This window comes from Artemia sp. Qi Xiang Cuo, chromosome 5, assembly GCF_049724085.1.
Source record: "Artemia sp. Qi Xiang Cuo chromosome 5, ASM4972408v1, whole genome shotgun sequence".
Taxonomy (NCBI): domain Eukaryota; kingdom Metazoa; phylum Arthropoda; class Branchiopoda; order Anostraca; family Artemiidae; genus Artemia; species Artemia sp. Qi Xiang Cuo.
In genome coordinates, this window is record NC_142798.1 from 6,102,424 (window position 1) to 6,123,357 (window position 20,934).

The 20,934-nt window shown below is 34.1% G+C and overlaps 1 protein-coding gene across 3 annotated transcripts in view; it reads right to left on the minus strand.

Annotated features, from left to right (window-relative positions):
• The window catches only part of LOC148951742 (sorting nexin-14-like), a 245,188-nt gene that overhangs the window by 212,617 nt on the left and 11,637 nt on the right, over nucleotides 1-20,934 (minus strand). For all 3 annotated transcript variants that reach the window (XM_089088699.1, XM_089088697.1, XM_089088698.1), the window contains exons 2-4: nucleotides 19,193-19,429; nucleotides 11,398-11,466; nucleotides 9,228-9,396 (exon numbers count right to left, since the gene is read on the minus strand). In XM_089088699.1, coding sequence (XP_088944825.1) covers nucleotides 9,228-9,396; nucleotides 11,398-11,466; nucleotides 19,193-19,332 — 378 coding nt within the window. In that variant the 5' untranslated portion in view covers nucleotides 19,333-19,429. The remainder of the gene's footprint in view (nucleotides 1-9,227; nucleotides 9,397-11,397; nucleotides 11,467-19,192; nucleotides 19,430-20,934) is intronic.

The window sequence follows — 20,934 nt, forward strand, 5'->3', positions numbered from 1 at the left end:
CCATTCCGTCGTGGTATGGTTCACATTTTCAACACCTGGCGTCTGGACTATCATATAATCTACCAAGCATACAACTACCCCAAATCAGTATCAATAAATAAATGAAACCCATAATGAAAAAAAATTAAAATAGATATTAGAGTAACGAGCATAAATTAATGTAAGTAGGGTTCAAAACCCCTATGCTTTCTAAAAGCCAGAATATAATTTGTACTTTACTGAAAACAAATTCAAATGAGTTTACTGAAAAAAAAATGTGCATTGTAATTTTAATCTACATATGCTGATATTTATTCCCTAAAATCTTAATTAATTTTGGATTTTTTAAAGTTACAAAAGTGAAAATATTTCAAAGAATTGTTTTCAGTAAAGCACCAATGACGCAGCAGGTTTTATGCTCCTGCAGTGATGCGATACCCAAATTCTTGTTTGTAGTTATTTTTATTCGATTCAAACTTGATTTGAATATTCAATTCAAGTTTTACTCGTTTTAAGATTTATTTATTCATTTACATTAATATATATTGTATTTTTTGTTCGTATTGATTGTTTATTTAATTTCTGTTCGTTTTAAGTTTCATTTATACTTTAACAGCAAAATATTTGGTGTTGTTTTCAGCTTGATTTTCATGTCTAATTTAATCATTATTTACTTTAAGGTCTGTCTGTGCTATTATATAATTACTTGTTGTAGGTTTTTTGCAAGCATTGTTCGCTTATAGTACGATCGTTTTGGGTTTCTGTTATTCTCTATTAGAAGTTTATGATCATTTTTAGTGGTAGTTTCAGAAGGCCTTCTTGTCTACCGAGCTTAATTTTCAAATGGCCTTTACTTTTCTTTGAAAAACTTATTTTTCGAAAAGTTTTTTTTTTAATTAATACTTCAATAAGATCTCCTCTCAAAAATCGGTATGAGAGGCTTGGGAGCGACAGTTTTTTCAAACGGTCTTGGTATGATAAGTCTCTAAGTGATGGAACAAATTTAGTAGCCCTCTTTTGGATTTTTTCTATTGCATTGCTGTCTTTTTGAAAAAATGGTCTGGTTGTTGTATGACCGTATTCGATCATTGGTCTCCCTAACGATTTGAAGAGTATAGAAAACAGTGTTGAGTCAGTAAGAGAGAAATTTCTTTGAATAATTCCCAAGACTTGCGATGACTTAGAGATGATTGATTTGTAGTGCTTGGTGAAAGTCATGTCACTGTCTATTGTCACTCCCAAATCTCGCGCTTCTTCTTGTATAGGTATCTGTTGCCCTTCAAAGCAGTAGTACTGAGAAATGTGTTTTGGGCCTAGCCAAATGTGACTACTTTTTTCTGTATTCACTTCCATGCTCCATTTTTTCATCCATTCTGCTATTTTGTTTAAGTCTTGCTGTAGTATTTCTGTATCTTCAAGGCTTGTTATTGCGCGAAAGATTACCGAGTCAAACCGAGTTTGACTCAGTTATTTATTGTAATTTCTGTTCGTTTTGAGTTTCATTTATTTATCGATGCTGATTTACGGTAGCGTCACCGTTGTATATTATTTGATTTTTTGTTTACTCATTCTTTGTTTAAAGGAGTTCCTTACTTTTCTTTGAAAAACTTATTTTGCGGAAGATGTTTTTCAAATTAATTTCTGTTCGTTTTATATTGACATAGTCTTTTCAGAGAAAAAGAAAATAATACTTTAAATCTTATTTATCTTTAAATCTGATTTATAGTTTGGCCTGCTATTTGTATGCTGGAGAAAAAGTTTCAGCAATTTTTAACAATATACACCCTCTTAAAAACCTGGACACAAATAGAAGTGTTTAATTTAGTTTCATACCTCGTCTAGTTGACCTGAAATGGAAAACTTGATACCATTCGCAAAAAAATCTGTTTACTTTCTTTGATAGCTTGGATACACTTGCGCTAATTTCATTTGGTTAAATTTTAAGAGCAGAAGCAGCCCCAAAAGTTTGAGCATAATACCCTCAGTCGTTCTTGGGATACTGCTGAGATGCCTTATTGGGAATTAGCATTAACACAGTGCATTTTGATTTAATCTTATGGCAACATTTAGTTTTAAAACATAAGTCAAATAGGAGGATTGGGGTGGTAGGGGATTAGTTTCCCTCCAATTCCTTTCGACCATGAAATAAGGCATCAGCCTTTTCTAGTTTCAATTGAACTGAGCCTTTTCGAAGTTCCTAAGACAGCTCCTTCGATACGAAGTGCCCTGGTCTAAACAACAACAACAAAATAATACATTATACCCACATCGATCTTTACTATAAAAATGTCATGCCCTCCAATCAATTTCGACTATTAAAAAGGGCACTAGGCCTTTCGATTTCCAATCAAAGAATGTGTTTGGGGAAATTGTGGGCGTAAGAGGGGGGTTAATTACTCTCCACTCACTTTCGACTATTAAAAGGGGCAATTTCAATTTCCAATCAAATGAGCCCCTTTTGAAATTTCTACAACCACTTTCTATATAAACCTTATATGCCCCCAGGGCATAACTTACAACCCTTGCACTGAAAGCTCCGATGGGGTTATCATCCTAAAAGACCTAATTTCCAGAACCTTTGACTACGTTGAACAAAATGGATATCTCAAAATTTTGATTGGATGTGTTTGGGGAAATGGTGGGCGTGAGAGGGGGGTTAGTTGCCCTTCAGTCACTTTCGACTACTAAAAGGGCAATAGCCCTTTTAATTTTCAATTGAATGAGCCCTTTTGGATGTTTTTACGACATCAATTTCAATAAAAACCTTACATGCTCCCAGGGCATAACTTAAAACTCTTGCCGAGGGTTGTGGGGGAGTGTCCTTTTCCCCTTGGGGAAAAGGTGGTCGTCAGAGGGGGGTTACTTGCCCTCAAATCACTTTCAACTATTAAAAAGTGCACTAGCCATTTCAATTTCCAATCGAATGAGCCCTTCTTGAAGTTTCTACAGCGACGCGTTGAGTGAAAACCTTATATGCCACCAGGGCATAACTTACAACCCTTGCCCTGAGGGCTGTGTCCTCCTTAAAAACATAATTTCTATCCGGAAATTCACAACACTGAAAAAAATGGCTATCTAAAAATTTTGATTGGATGTGTTTGGGGAAAAGGTGGGCAAGAGAGGGGGGCTAGTTGCCCTAAAATCAATTTTGAATATTAAATAGAGCACTAGACCTTTGAATTTCCCATCGAATGAGCCCTTTTGAAGTTTCTACGACAAAGGTTTCAATAAAAACTTATATGGCCCCAGGGCATAACTTATAACCCTTGCTCTGAAGACTGTGAGCAAAGTTTCCTGCTCAAAGGTATAATTTCCTGAACTTTAACTGCGTGGAACAAAACGGCTATTTCAAAATTTTGATTGGATGTGTTTGGGGAAATAGTGGACGTGGAAGGGGTGTTAGTTGCCATCCAATTGCTTTCGACTATTAAAAAGGGCACAATACATTTCAATTTCTAATCGAATGCCCCCTTTTTGAAGTTTCTACGACAACGCTTTCTTCAAAAACTTTATATGCCCCCAGGGCATAACTTACAATCCTATTTCTGAGGGCTCTGAGGGGGTGGTCATCCCCAAAGGCCTAAGATCCTGTACTTTAAACTATGTTGAGCAAAATGGTTATCTCAAAATTTTGATTAGATTAGCTAGGGGAAAAGGTGGGCATGAGAGGGGGGTTAGTTACCGTCCAATCACTTTCAACTATTAAAAAGGGCACTAGCCCTTTGAATTTCCAATCGAATGAGCCTTTTTTTAAGTTTCTATGACAACACCTTCTATAAAAATCTTATCTGCTCCCAGGGCATAACTTAACCCTTACCCTGAGGGTTGTGGGGGATTGTCCTCCTCATAAACATATTTTCTATCTGGAAATCAACAACGGTGAACAAAATGGCAATCTCAAACTTTCGATGTGTTCTGTTTGGGAGACTGCTGGGCGTGGGGGGGCTAGTTGCCCTAAAATCACTTTCGACAATTAAAAAGGGCACTAGCCCTTTGAATTGCCAACGAATGAGCCTTTTTTGAAGTTTCTACGACAACACCTTCTACAAAACCTTATATGCCCCCAGGGCATAACTTAAAACCCTTGCCCCGAGGGTTGTGGAGAGTGTCCTCCTCAAAATCATATTTTCTATCTGGAAATCAACTATGCTGAAGAAAATGGCTATCTCAAAATTTTTATTGGATGTGTTTGGGGGAATGATAGGCGTGGGGGGGGGCGAATTGCTCTCCAATCACTTTCGACTATTGAAAAGGGCACTAGCCGTTTTAATTTCCAATCGAACGAGCCTTTTTTAAAGTTTTTACGACAACGCCTTCTATAAAAACCTTTTATGCCCCCAGGGCATAACTTAAAACCCTTGCCCCGAGGGATGTGGGGGAGTGTCCTCCTCAAAAAGATATTTTCTATCTGAAAATCAACTACGCTGAACAAAATGGTTATATCAAAATTTTGATTCGATGTGTTTGGGGGAATAATGGGCATGGGGGGGGGGTAGTGGCCCTCTAACACATGTCGATTGTTGTAGCGGGCACTTTACAATTAAATTTCCAATCAGATGAGCCTTTTTTGAAGTTGCTACGACAACGCCTTATATAAAAACCTTATATGCCCCCAGGGCGCAACTAAAAACGCTTAACGTGGGGGTTGTAGAAGGTTTTCCTCCTAAAAATGATATTTTTTAGGTGGAAATCAACTAAGATGATAAAACTGGCTATATAAAAATTTTTAATGAATATGTTTTGGGAAATGATGGGCATGGGGGGGGGGCGAGTTGCCCTTCAATCACTTTTGACTATTAAAGAGGGCACCAGCCACTCCAATTTGCAATCAAATGAGCCCTTTTCGAACTTTCTAAGACAACTCCTTTGATACGAAGTGCCCGGGTATGGAGAACCAAAAAAAAAACACATTCTGCCCACATCGTTCTTTACTTAGGCAGCGCTAGCGCGCTGCCTATGATACTGCAAAGATTGGATGCATATGAACCGCTTAAACAACATTATTTGGGGTTTAGGCTAATCTAGTCTTTAATTTTTCCAATAAAACAATATCACAATCATATACTTTCATTAATGAATGAATTAAACAATGGGCATTAGTCATGAATGTTACCTTTGAGGTGTTGGCGTGTCAACTAAAAACTATCAGTGAAAACTGGTTGAAATGTCCTGAAATTTTCAAATGCAGAGATAAATTTTATATTTTTTTTAGCTATAAATTTTGTTTTTTCCGGGGTCTATCTGCATATACTGCAAAGAATAGATGCATACGGATCGCTTAAGATTATTTGGGGGTCTAGTGTTCTAGGCTAATCTAATCTTTATTATTCCAAAAAAAAATTTTTACAATCATATACTTTCATTAATACATAAATAAAAAAATGGGCAGTAACCACGAATGTTAGCTCTGAGATTTAGATATGTCCAATTGTCAACTGACGGTTGCGGTGTCAACTGACAATTGCGCTGTCAACTGCCCAATCGTTCTACTTTTTCTATAAAGGTTGTTTAAATAAATGCATGACTAGGTCATTCACTGAAAAGGAGCCCTTCCGTTGCCATTTAATACCCTAATTGTTACAGGAAAATAGAACGATAATAGATAGAATACCTGTATGGTGTAAATATGACCAATACGGCCAAATCCACACATGAGAGCCAACAAACCTGATGAAACAGTATTTATTGAATTTACCCTAGTAAAGACAATAAGACATTTTCTTCCTCTATTACAATAAAAATACAGCAAACTAAATACCTCCTCTTGAAGTTAGAGTTACAACCTTATTAAGAACACATAGCTCTTGTGTGAACTGTCATAACAATACCACCACTATTCCCACTACTTGCCGTGTACCATACAAACAGAAGTTATTTTCAGGATGACCCTCATAACTATAAAATCAGAATAAAACCATATATTTTAATAATAGGCAACTGGCATAGCTTATAGCCCTTACTCTGAGGGCTGTGGGGGGTTGACGTCTCCAAAGACATAATTACTTGACCTTTCTACTATGCTGAACAAAATGGCCACCTCAAATTTTGATTGAATGGGTTTGGGAAAATGATGGGCGTAGGGGGTAGCTGGTTGCCCTCCAGTCACTTTTGACTCTTAACAAGGGCATTAGAAATTTCAATTTTCAATCAAATGAGCTCCTTCCGAAGTTTCTACGACAACCCCTTCTATACAGAGTGCCTAAAATAATAAATTAATAATATATTATGCCCACTTCTCTCTTTACTCAGGCAGTGCTATTGCGCTGCCTACGATTATTTAATTTTAAAACACTATGGTACGGTAAATTACAATAAATATCAATATTATCATTAATTAAGATAAACCTCATTTTAGTTATTTAAACATTAAGAGGCTAAACCATTTAAATAAAACTTCATAATCTTCATAACCTTGTTAAATGAAATAACAATCAAAGAAATCAACATTGGGAAATAAAAAAGAAATCAAAGGACAAACCGAATCAAGCGCTGAATTACAGGAGGAAAAAAAGAACTCTTAGATCTGGCTCAGTCGTCGACTGCTCAATTGTAATGAAATGTTAACTAATTAATTAATATTATCTAATTAATGTGATCATTAACTAATTAAATATCTGCAGGATAAATTAATTAAATGCATTTCTGCACACACACACATATATACATATATATATATATATATATATATATATATATATATATATATATATATATATATACTCTGCCCTAAGTAAAGAACGATGTGGGCAGAATGTGTTTTTTTTTTGGTTCTCCATACCCGGGCACTTCGTATCGAAGGAGTTGTAGAAAGTTCGAAAAGGGCTCATTTGATTGCAAATTGGAGTGGCTAGTGGCCTTTTTAATAGTCGAAAGTGATTGGAGGGCAACTTTATATATATATATATATATATATATATATATATATATATATATATATATATATATATATATATATATATATATATATATATATATATATATATATATATATATATATATATATATATATATATATATATATATATATATATATATATATATATATATATATATATATATAATATATCTGCATCTGTGACAAAATAAAAATGAAGAAATATGAATCAGGTGCCGAATCGCTGCAGAAAAATAATTTGGGTTTGTTTTAAAAAAAATCTCTTAAGTCTGGCTCTAGAGAGAATCTTCTCAGCAATTCATTAATAAGGTACAATAAAATACTAAATAATTAATTAAAGAGACCCTTAATTAATTAAATATCTGCATACTAAATTAATTTAACACATTTCATAAGGATCAACAACAAAAGAAAATGAAGATTAAAAAATAAAATGAAAAGGCGAATCACTGTAGAAAAAGTCCAGATTTCTTTAAAATAATAAATCTTAAGTCTAGAACTCCAGAGAAAATCTTCCCAGTAATTTATTAGTCAGTTGCAATGAAAAATTCACTAATTAATTGACACGAAACTCAAATAATTAGGTATCTGCACTTGTGACAAAAAAAATGAAGAAAGCTGAATCAGGTGATGAATCACTGCAGAAACATAATTCAGGTTTGTTTAAAAAAAAATCTTAAGTCAGGCTCTAGAGAGAATCTTCCCAGTAATTCATTAATAAGGTACAATGAAATATTAACTTATTAATTAAAGAGACCCTTAATAAATTAAATATCTGCAGGTTAAATTAATCTAACTCACTGCACATGAACTGTAGAAACAGTTCAGATTTCTTTTTTTTAAAATCTCAAGTCTGGAACTCCAAAGAAAATCTTCCCAGTAATTTATTAGTCAGTTGTAATGAAACACTCACTATTTAATTAAGATTACACTTAATTAATTAAATATTTGTATCTGTGACAAAAGAATGAAGATAAAAAGAAAATGAAATGAAAAATTGAATCAAGCACAGAATAACTGCAGAAAAAAAGTTCATATCTGTTTAACAAAAAAAAACCTCTTAATACTGGCTCCAGAGAGAATTTTCCCAGTAGTTCATTAATAAAGTACAATGAAATATTAATTAATTAATTGATATGACCCTTAATTAATTAAACATCTGCAGGCTAACATTTCATAAGGACCAACAACCAAAGAAAATGAAGATAAAAAAATGAAAAGAAATGAAAAGCCGAATCAAGCGCTGAATCACTGTAGAAAAAGTTCAGATTTCATTTAAAAACTCGTAAATCTGGAACTACAGAAAATATCTTCCAGTAATTTATAAGTCACTTTTAACGAAACATTCACTGATTAATCAATTTGATACTTAGTTAATTTAATATCTATACCTGCGACAAAAAAAAGAAGATACAAGAATTAAACCAAATGAAAATCTGAATCGAGTGCTGAATCACTGCAAAAAAAAGTTAAGGTTTGCTTTTAAAAAAATCTTAGGTCTGGTTCCAGAGAGAATCTTCTTAGAATTAAAATCAAGTTGCCATGAAGCCATTGGCCAACTGGAGACAAAGTCAAGACAGGTAGTCTGAATGAGAGGCAAAGCTGGCATAAGCCTTTTTCAGGATTCAGGAAATGATGTTATTTTCACTTGTTGTTAGAAAATGTCTCTCATCCATCCATCCTGTCTGAGCTTATGAATCGGGTGCTAAACCTGGACCAACACTCTAGGCAGGCGGGCTAGCCGTGTTAGGCTTTGGACTGGACGCTTATTTTCCAGCCTTTCCAGGCGTCTTAAGGGTCATGTGTCAATTCTAAATTTGGTCAACCTGCCTGAGACTCTATGCGGGCGGGCCTCTCCAAAAGCTAACACACAAGTATTTGTCCAATTTGAGAGGCATAGCTACTCCTGCCGTTTGCCCGTGCATTTTACCAAAACACTTCGAAAACTAGAGGTCTCCCCGGTCGTCTGCGAGCCCAGGGGACTTGTCATTAATAAGGTAATGTACAATGAAATGTTAACTAACTAATTAATGGGACCCTTAATTCATTAGATATTTGTAGGCTAAATCTTTTTAACACATTTCATAAGGATCAATGACAAAAAAAAATGAATACAAAAAAATTGAAATGAAAAATGGAACTTAGCGCTGAATCACTGCAGAAAAAGGTACAGGTGTATTTTAAAACATCTTAGGTTTGCCTCCAGAGAAATCTTTCGTGTAATCCAATTATGAGTTGCAATGAAATATTACTTAATTGATAAATGTGATATTTCAATAAAAAAAGAAATATAACAAAGTAAATAAAAATCAAAGATAAAAAAAGACTTGAAAAATTAAATAGAATGACAAACCGAATCAAGGGCTGAATCAATGCAGGAAGAAACTTGGATTTCATTCCAAAAACTCTTAGGTCTTGCTCTAGAAAAAGTTAGCTTTCCCTGTAATTCCCTCTTAATTTCGCCTTGATCCTTAGACCGCGTAATACCTCTTCTTCTTTGATTCCCATACCGCTGGAGCTGTCTGAAACATGTGAACTGTCATTGGATAAGGTTTTGAACTCCTGAGCATAAACTGCTAAAAAAAACTAAAGAAACTCAAAATTGGTCGTTCGAGATTTGAAGAAGGGGTATTTGTTAAATATCCCGACCACACTTTGTTTTCTCTCTGTAATAAAACCGTTTTCTCTTCGTATCTCACTCGGAGATAATCTGCTTAGCCTGAAAGAGATAAACCACAATGCAGGCATTTTTTAATTAAATATTTAACATATAAAGTTGGTATTTTGGTTAGGTTAGATATTTAATATAATGCGTTCTTTGCGGCCTGCTTTCCATAATTCTCTGTTGTAGTTTCCGTGATTTTGTTACTACAGTATTATACTTTCATCATATTTTAGTAAATTTAATTATGAATAACTTTTTCATTATGAATAACGTAACTTCACTTCTTGAGTGTGGTCGGGATATTTAACAAGTACCGAAGAAAGATTAAATAGGCAATAGACAATCAAATCATTTTGATAATTTTGTAAGGCAGGAAAAATCCATCCTGAAATTGGACACAATCATAAAGACACGAAGACCAATTTTACATATTTGTTTTTTGTTTTGTTTTTTTTGTTTTTTTTTCAAGTAAATGCAACATGAAAACGTTTAGAAACTACAACCCTTCCATTTGCTTATTTAATTTCTGAATGGATTCAGTACGGATATAGCCTTTTACTTAAGAAAAACAAAATTATATACTCTACTTTCAAGGACAAAATCAAGATCAAATGCAGAGACATCAACAGTGCTACGGAAGAAGCCAGTGGCAAACTTTACGTATCTTACGTATTTCCAACGAAGCCGTCGCCCGACTGTAACATGTAAAAAAAGTCTTATGTCCAACAATCCACCAATTGGCTTACTAATTTCTATATGTTTTAGCTACGAATGTTTCAAAGGCAATGCCAAGATTAAATGCAGAGGTAGCAACAGTGGCATAGGAGCCCAAAGAGTGAGATGACAACTAGAAAATTAGAGTTACAAGACGACAAACATAGCCACAAGATTAGAAACAATGAAGGATGTTGAAACCTAAGTGGCAAAGTGGCATTATACCACGAAAGGCTTTGGATATGTTTTAAAAAAGGCGTCATGTTTTAAAAAATTAAGAGTGCTTAACATTGGTCAGATTCGCGATAACCAAGCTGCTATTTTTGCCTATAGATGTTGCAATGATGTATGTCCTCCAGTTTTTACAAATTTTTTTCACTTAAATAGTTCACTCCACAGGTATGCGACTAGAGAGGCGGAAAATTTTACGGTTGAGTATCGAGACACCACACGTGCAGGTTTCGGAATTCGGTATTTGGCTCCGGCTATTTGGAATGATATCCTAGTTGGCGTTCGGGAAGCTGAACACATTGGGTCGTTTAAAGTAAAAATAAAAAAACATTTATTGGGAGAGGTTGAGATAATTTATTATTATTCTAATTATTATTATTAATGTCTCAGTTTTTTTTTTTTTTTATTTTTTTTTTTTTTTTTTTTTTTTTTTTTTTTTAATGAATTTTGTAAAAGGTTGAGAATTAGAGGATTGCAGCCGTCTTTCATCAGGCTTTTTGAGCCTTCCCCGGGCGGTTGCTTGTATATAGTTTATTTTGTAATTAGTAGTAAATAAAGCAAGTCAAGTCAAGTCGAGTATACCCATGTGTGGCAATGTCTTGTACATCATATAGCAATTTTTTAAAATATACACTAAAATTTGAAGACCTTGCGCAAAACAAAACGATAATAGGTTAAATTTCCCGCTAGCATATTAATTCACAGTGTTAAATATGATAAACAAATGAACATAATCAATGATAAAAAAAAAACACCGAAGAAATGGATATAATACATAATTAAGTGATAAAAAAAAATGAAAATAAGTAGTAATTAAATAAAAAGCAATAAATATATAAATAAGTACCATAAAAAGCCAAGCAAGAAAGCAAAGCAAAAAAGAACAAGCGATGAATATAATAAACAAACTTACTTAATGCCTTTAAGTGTAAACGTGAGCGAGACACCAAAAACCAGTAGTGACAAGAAGACGTAGGAAATGCTGTAAGAGAAAAGTGTAAAAAAAGAGTATAAAAGTATAAGAGAAGAAGTAAGAGAAAGAGAAAAGCATACTGAAAGGAAGACACAGGATATAATGTAAGAGGAAAGTATAAGAGAAAAAGTATAGAAGTATGAGAGAAAAAGTAAGAGAAAGAGAAAAGCATTCTGACAGCAAGACGTAGGACATTCTGTAAGACAAAAGTTCTTAAAAGTATAAAGGGAAGGAAACTCACAATTGTTTAGCTTGCACTTACTTTCAATTCTAGAGATCATATAATTAGACCATATACTTAGCTGTCTGAGGACCTCGTATACCTTTTGAAATGTGTGTTGTTGTTTTTTTTTTCTTTGTTACAGAATGATTAATACCAAGAGTCGACAATCGTAAATAGCGACGAAGACCACACTGCCTTTTCATCATAAACATCAACAACAACAAGAAAAATAGGGAACTCTTTTCGCAAGACAGTGGAATTCTATATTTGAATGAATATTTCGACCCTATGTCTAATGGCCGCCCTCAGCAAAACATAAATATATATAAAAAAAGAGACTTACCATAAAATACAACCATTAAAACTAAACGGAACTTTTTTTTAAAACAATTCCAGCATCCTTACTTTAGTGAGTCCTGGTTGAACTTCACTGAAGTAAGGATGCTGGGACTGTTTAAAAAAAAATTATTTTAGCTTTATTGGTCGTTTGTTCTTGTCTCTTTTCTTTTATGTATTTGTGTTTTGCTGATGACGGCCCTTGGACATAGGGTCGAAGGAGCTTCGCTATCAATGACCTAAAATGACGAGAGTGGGCTAGTCGAACTATTATTTTTACACTGTTTTCAGTTCCAAAACACTGAATACCAAAGAGATCAATTTTTTAGAGAGAGGAAATCGAAAGAAAATCTGTAGTTTAAAATACATACAAAGTTTCAAACGTGTTTTTTGCCTTTTTCTCTGTCTCTCCTTCCCTAAAAAAGGGAAAAATAGTAAAAGTGGAGTACCAGAGCTTGAAAGCGACTTCCATATCAACAGATCAGAACCCTTAAATAGCAACGAAGACCACACTGCCTTTCCATCATAGACAACAAACTACAAGTAGAACAATAGGGAAATTTTTTCCTATAAGACAGTAAAATGCGAACCTCTAATGGATATTTCGACCCTATATCCAAGGGCCGTCCTCAATAAAACCAATGAAAAAATATAAAAGAAATTCACATTAAAATACGATCATTAACGCGTACTCAAATTACGATCATTTAACAGTACTCGTTTTACAGAAAAAAAGGCGAAAGATTAACTCGATATGAGGAGAGGCCAGAGCTATTTTCAACAAATTCCTTGAGATAGCTAACATCGCTGTCGAAGAGGCCCCATTAATAGCAGTAGACCGGTCAGCCTGGAGGAGAAGAGTTGCGACGCTCTCTACGCCACCCCCAACGAGGCAGGAGCCTTAAGTCAGTAAGTCAGTTTTACAGAGAGAAAAGTAAAACCGAAAAAACGAAAGACATCTTCTGAAGAGAAATTAAAAAATAGTGGCCTAAAGATGATTTTTTGTTCTATGTTGTTCTTCCCCCTCTCTTCTTCTCAAAAAAATGCTGATCCTTTTTTGGAGCATATGCTAATGAACTTTTTGAGGATATAATATAAGTTTAAAAATGTGCCTGTGTTTGTGTGTGTGTCTTTTCTCTCTCTCTCTCTCTCTCTCTCTCTCTCTCTCTCTCTCTCTCTCTCTCTCTCTCTCTCTCTCTCTCTCTCTCTCTCTCTCTCTCTCTCTCTCTCTCTCTCTCTCTCTCTCTCTCTCTCTCTCTCTCTCTCTCTCTCTCTCTCTCTCTCTCTCTCTCTCTCTCTCTCTCTCTCTCTCTCTCTCTCTCTCTCTCTCTCTCTCTCTCTCTCTCTCTCTCTCTCTCTCTCTCTCTCTCTCTCTCTCTCTCTCTCTCTCTCTCTCTCTCTCTCTCTCTCTCTCTCTCTCTCTCTCTCTCTCTCTCTCTCTCTCTCTCTCTCTCTCTCTCTCTCTCTCTCTCTCTCTCTCTCTCTCTCTCTCTCTCTCTCTCTCTCTCTCTCTCTCTCTCTCTCTCTCTCTCTCTCTCTCTCTCTCTCTCTCTCTTAAAAAGTGAGCAATAGGAACAGTTGACCTTCATAGTTTAGACATAGCTCTCTGCCTCTAATCCAGACCACTTCAACAGCAGTGGAAGTGGAAGGCCTACCGGACTATTTGGGCCTCTATTTTTATATTGCGTCAGGTCCTTTGATACCGCTTAGTATTTAGAGAAAAAAAATGACTGAATATGCATCATAGGCAGCGCCATAGTGATGCTTAAGTAAAAAGCTAAGTGGGCTCTACATATTATGAATGATGAAAAAAAAAAATCCGCAAAAGACATTTTCCGAAGAAACGTAAAGAGCTAAACAAAGCCTAAGCCTAACACAAATAAAGTCAAACAGTAATTCAAGGTAAAACTAACATGAATCACTGTCAATAAATAAATGACTCCCAAGACGAACAAAAATTACAATAAATAATCAAGTCAAACGTAAAACCAGAAGAGACTATCTCAAACGGGAGTAAGATAACGCCCTGTATGCATTCGAAAGATCAGAACGTTATATGCACTTTACTGAAAACAAAATACATTTTAAAAGTTTTCTTCTTTAAAACACTAATAAATTAAATTGCTGAAAGTTTCAGGAATGAATATCAATATATACGCAAACAGTGTATCTATATTTCATTCGTTCTCTTTAGTAATCTTGTTTCTATGGTGATTTTCTTTCTTTTTTTTTGAAGTTATGACAAATAAAAACACACTGCTCGAAATCAAAATTATTTTCAGTTAAGTGTAAGTGACGTTCTGATCTTCAGAAGGCATAGGGGGGTTAGCCCTACTCCTATTTGTGACAGTTTCTGTTCGTTTTAACTTTAACTCGATTATTTATTCTAATTTCTGTGCGTTTTGGGTTCGCTAAACACTTTATTCAGAACAAAAAACGTCGGTATCCCCGTCTTAAGGTGAAGATCATGCGGAAGGGAGTTACAAATGCATGCCAATACAGGGGGGACGAACAAAGGTAAAGACCTCATCAACTGCAGTAGGCTTTATGTTGGTGACATACTAAATCAATGCACGGGCATTAGTAGCCGAAATATTTTTTATGAGAGGGGAGGGGCATTAATTTTTACTCACTGCTATATTTGATCGATAATTAACGTAACACTGATTTTTTCAAAGCTTATAATTCCGAAAAAAAATTGTTTCTTGTATTATTTTACCACTACTTTGTAAAATTAATTAGTCACCGAGTAAGGTTGCTTCGAATACTGTTGGATAGTTTTTGATGCTTGAATGGTATGGGACAGTAGCCCCCCCCCCCTAAAAAAATATTACTGAGCTTAACTAATTGTGCTGTTTCTTAATTTCTCCCGGACCTAGGTCTAAGATGATCTGTTACTTCTACAACTCTGATCAGTGCTTTCTAAAGGATCTTGGCCTGTTCCATGAAACAGCTTTGTTGCTCTGAAAGGCTTCCATAGCTATCATCCATTTTGCAGAATAGACTTCGGTGCGCTGGCTCCAGAAAAGAGGAGTTGTTATAGATTCTATAATTTAGACCATTCACTGTTATTTTCTGAGCACACTGCTGAGTTCGCTAAAACAGAGCGATTTCCAGTCATCCAACAAATCTGGCTCATTTTGCAGAATACACTTTCGGTATACTGGCTCCAGAAAATAAAATGATTGTGAATTAAATCATCAGGGCCATTTACTACTGCAGCTTTGAGGATACAGCAGAGTTTATCAAAACAGAACGATTTTCAGTCCTCCAAAGATGCGGCTTTTGAATCAGTAATTGTCATTGAAAATTTTCATTCAATTGCCATAGTTCTAAGTCAAACGGCTCATCTTAATTCAGTATCATAATCCACTTTTTACTCATGCATCGTCTGCCTTTTCGCATTTTGGTCTAAAAGGAAATAACCTGCAGTCAAAGCAGTAGTGTCAATTTTTTGTAATTTTTTCTGAAGTTGGGGAATGCTCTAGTCCCCTTCTTAGGAGCGCGCGTAATACATCTTTAAATCATATGTCTATGACTTTGATGTTACTGAGCAATTTCCCATTTGATATTGTTATCAAATGGATCATCTTAGTACCAGAAACAGCGAAAAGCACATGAACATGAATTAATTTCTGGGGGGGATCTTTTCTGGGATAGGGGAATATTCGCAATAAATGCAAAAAGCAGGCATTACATGTCAAATTATAAAGATACAGGAAAAACCTCAAGATTTGAAATCCCTTCACAGCACATCATTTATATACGATTGGTCCACTTTAACCTAACTTAACTTTAACCTCATTTTATTTTATTCGCTGTAGAAAATAAAACCACTAGGGTATTGGCCATCTGGGCATATGTGGCGTCATTTATATAAAAAAAAGTTTTTCAAAATTAAGGCCCTAAACAAATTTTACCTAAGCCCACATTTGTCAGGGTAGCGACCATTACATTTGAAGACTGTGTTGAATGGGGAATCAAACGGAGTTACTCTTTCGTTATTATCGTATTTAGCTTAGAATAAACCATGCACAAGAATGTTACCAAAGACAATGTCATCCCCAAACAAGGGCTTCACCATCATCAACAGGCACGTGTCTTTTTGGTCTTTATGTATAGCACCTCCTATATCCTCTGGACAACCACTTTGAAATTTTTCGAATAGCCTAGATAATCGAAACTACATCCTTTCTATCTCTTTCAAGCAGAAAGGGGCTATATTTTAAATTCGGCGATTTTTTGCTCATTTCATCAAGATTTTCGTGATTTTATTTGTGACCTGGTAGCAACCCTGTATCGAGGCTTCTGCTGAATTCGAGTAAGGAAGCCTAAATTTTAACATTAACTGCAGAAGTTGGTCATTTAAAGAATTTAGACACTCAGCAGGAAATGTTCATGCTTTACCTCAGCAAGTTAAATCCTCTCCATTCAAGTTAAACTTGGAAAATAAAAATAATAGGAAAGCAAGGAAGTAATAAAAACCTATTCAGAAACACTATAGATCTTGAGAAAATTTCACCAGCTTATTGACTAAACACCCTCTACAGGATTTGATGATTCTTGAGGTTTTCAAGCTTAGGTTAGGTTCAAATCATGAACCAGCCCCAATGTAAAAAGATTATCAACAATCCTGATACATATGTCGGAATCAATCTAAACTCAAAACAGAGCAAAAGAAAGGGAAAACATGGCAAAATCAGAAGAAGCCAGTGGATCCTAAGCAAGCAAAAAAAGCACAAATGTTTCAGTCCAAAAAACATTTTTCAAGCATAAAACTACTATTAATAACCAACAATAAATTCTTTCACTACAAAAGAGAATTTCCCAGGGGGGGGGGCGGGATACGCCTAGCACCATATATGAGACCATTGGAGGGGGAAGGGTGATGAATTGTCAAACCACGAACAAAACCATGAAAATGACCATAAGATTAGCAATCTAAAAATGTCTCTCTTTTTGTTCTAGCATGTCTCCTTCATGGCAAAAACTTTAAACCTGAAAGCACTTTTAAGTTTTGACTTTTCAAAGATTAATAGCCCCCCGAAAATAGTAGGAACATTAATGCTCCTTAAAATTAATTAGAACATGACTAATTATCAATGACCGTGATACATGTGTCGGAATCAATCCAAACTCAAAGCAAAGTAAAAGAAAGGGAAAACAAAGCAAAATCAGAAGAAGTCAGTGGTACCTAAGCCAGAAAAAAATGCAGAAATTTTTCAGTCTGAAGGAACCTTTGCAAGCATAAAACTACTATAAACAACCATCAATAAAGAATGAAACGGTCAAACTCAAAACAAGCAGAAACTACCCCAACAAAGAGTATGGCTAATACCCTTGTGCCTCCTAAAGACCAAAACATAATTAGCACTTTACTGAAAATAAAATACAATGTAAATACATTGAAGATCACCCAATTGCCTTGTGGGTAACCCCTCCATTGGGCTCCACCAGGGGCGTCCCAAGAGTGGGGGGCCGCCCCCCCCCCCCTTCATGAAATGGTAATTAATTACTTAGAGTCAAAAACGTATGATCTCCTTTGGAATGTTAAAGGGAGGGTATGAGTTATGGCATAGAAACCATGGTTATGAAACTGGTCAATCCTGAACCAAGAATTCGATTGCAAAAATAATCATATTTTTGGAATTGAGAGATTCAAATTAGTCAGAAAAGAGACCTTAAACTTGGTCATTGCTCATTCTCAAAATTCACATTTTTTTCTTCATGAGGAAAAATACAAAGTAGCACAGAACTGCAGAGACAAATTTGAATTTGCAACTTTTTTGTCATTCGGCGAAACAGTTGCCAACTTTTTTGCAGAAATTTTGCAAAATCGGCCAAAATTTAGCAAAATTCTTGATTTTTGCAGAAAATTCTGTATAAATCAGGTAGCGATTCAGTAAAATTTACGAAGATCACCCCCCCCCCCCAATAAAATGAGCCTCAAGACGCCCCTGGGCTCCACCCTTTAATATATGACAAGCAAATAGAGTAGCATATAATAAGAAACAGGAAAAGCATTGTCAAACCGACTGAAGTAGTTTTCAATTATGTTTTTGTGGTTAAGCATGGCAAAAACAGAAAACTTTGTGTATGCCAGGTAAAGTTCATAATTCTGTAACAAACAAAAAAAAAATCATAGAAAATCCAGGTTTTCAGGAACAAAGAGACCTAATATGGAGCCAGAGGGCAAAAAGTTTTCATTTTGATGTCCTTGGTACTTCAAGAGGATTACAGTACCCCTTATTTTAAAGATGAACAAGAAAAAAGATATGGTGCAAGAGATCACACATTTTTGCCATTCATCTAGGGCCAATAGAAAAGTAGCACCTCCTTAATTAGTGTAAGAAGATACTATGAGAAAGCGTTTGTGTTAATTAGTACTTTTTAGGAGAGAAGCTTTAGTGGCATGGCAAATGGAATGCAAGCAAATGGAATGGAAGCAAGTGAAATGACAAATTTACAATTCATATTGTGATTTTACAATTCGGTTTGTCAGTGGAAAAGGCCTACAATGACAAATTTTTAAAATGAAGAATTTTTTTTCATATTAAGATCTTAAAATTAAATTACATCTTTATTTTACAAACCTATCATATTAACATTAGCATGAAGAAGTGAAAATTAAAATATAAATTTTTAATCATTAACTGCCTTATAAAATATAAAAAAATTAATAGAGGCAATGAAATTTGTTATTTATTTTTCTTGCAAATTTTCTTCTTTGAGATCGGGCTTCCTATGTTTTGGGGTTGTCTTTGTATATTCCTTTATCTTTATTTTTTGTCCAAGCACAGCCAGGAAGGCTTGTAGGCACTTGTAGGTTCAATTTTGGGAAGAGACCAAAAGAAGTCTCTTCTAAAATTGGGAACAAGTAAATGTATCCATTCAATCTTTATTCCTGAGGTTGGAATTTCCTTGAGAAAAGAGAGAAAAAAAGGATGGGAGAGACAGATCGATAGAGAGGAGGAGAGATAATTAGGAGTAAGTAAAAAAGGGAGATGAAGAGAAAATAGGGACTGGAAGAGGAAAAACAGAGAGAGGGGCAATAGAGAGGGATAGGAAGAAGAGACAAAGAAGGAGCAGAGTCTCTGGATCCTCAGTTAAAGGTTGAACCTATGTGCATCTTTAGTGGCAATACTAAAAAAAAATTCAGCGAAGTTCTGTCCTTACCCAAATACTAAAGTCATTAGTACAATGACAAAAAAAAATGATGCTTTCCATTTCAAATTTGATACTTCAAGAATCCAAAAAACACTACCAAAAGCATCACTACAGCAGAGCATCTTATAATAAGTACTGATTGTTTCCATTCTTCTTAGCTAGAGATATTTAATTTCCTAGTAGAATATGAAAGGACATCAAAACATCTTTCATGATGACTAAAATACAGCTGCAGCAGCATGAGACCTAAAAAAATTACAATGGAATCATTTATTTGGTTAATCTATACATTTTTAAAAATATACATTATATATATATATATATATATATATATATATATATATATATATATATATATATATATATATATATATATATATATATATATATATATATATATATATATATATATATATATATATATATATATATATATATATATATATATATATATACTATATGTCTTTTGTAATTTTCTGTTTCTTTTATACAGTTAGCGTATATATATATATATATATATATATATATATATATATATATATATATATATATATATATATATATATATATATATATATATATATATATATATATATATATATATATATATATATATATATACGCTAACTGTATAAAAGAAAACAGAAAATTACAAAAGACATTGTAATATATATATATATATATATATATATATATATATATATATATATATATATATATATATATATATATATATATATATATATATATATATATATATATATATATATATATATATATATATATATATATATATATATATATATATATATATATATATATATATATATATATATATATATATATATATATATATATATATATATATATATATATATATATATATATATGCTTTTTGTTTGGCCCTATACAGTTGGCAGACAAAGACTATCTTTGACAATCTGTCATCCTTCATCTGCAGATTATGTCCTAGCCATCTCAACGTTTCTCACACTATAGCTCTAGAAAGCAGGATTAATTCACAGTTTTTGTACAGCTTACTGTTTGATATACAGTCAGTCAGTTGGGTACCCAATAGAGTTGTTTGAAATTTCGATTCAAAATTCCATGCAATGGACATGACAAGTATGTCTAAAATGATAAAGAATTTCTTACAGAACTATACAGGCCCATATTACTTTGTCAGTGAGGATATTAGAGAAGAATTTACCTTTCATACAAGACTTCAGTGTACAAAAGAAAAAGACTAGAAATATCTAAGCATCTCTTTCTGAAGAAAGATTCTGAATCTCAATAAGATAAGTCTGGGAAAACATGCAAAGCAGAGCAACCAAAACCATCAGTAGATTGCAGCACATGTCTTATGAGGAATGTCAGTGCAATCTGAAACTCCACAGACTAACTTATAGGAGAAAAAAAAACAGGATATGATTCTAAGCCCAAAAAATTACATATAAAATCACTACTCATGCTCTTCTTGTCCATGCCTTTAGTTAGGTACATAAGCACCAATTTCCATAACATGAAAATTGGCAAACATATGTATAAAAATACGGAGAATCTGACAGGGGGCAGAACTACATTTTCTGAGCACGTTTCACCGCGTTTTTCATCGTAGAAAATCGTGTACTTTGAAATTGAACGATTTGGACATTTGAAGGGTCGTTTCTGGTTGTTTCGGGTCTGCTGATTCTGAACATGTGCCCACTTTTGAAACCAGATCAGTAGTTTCCAAGTTATCGTCATTTTCA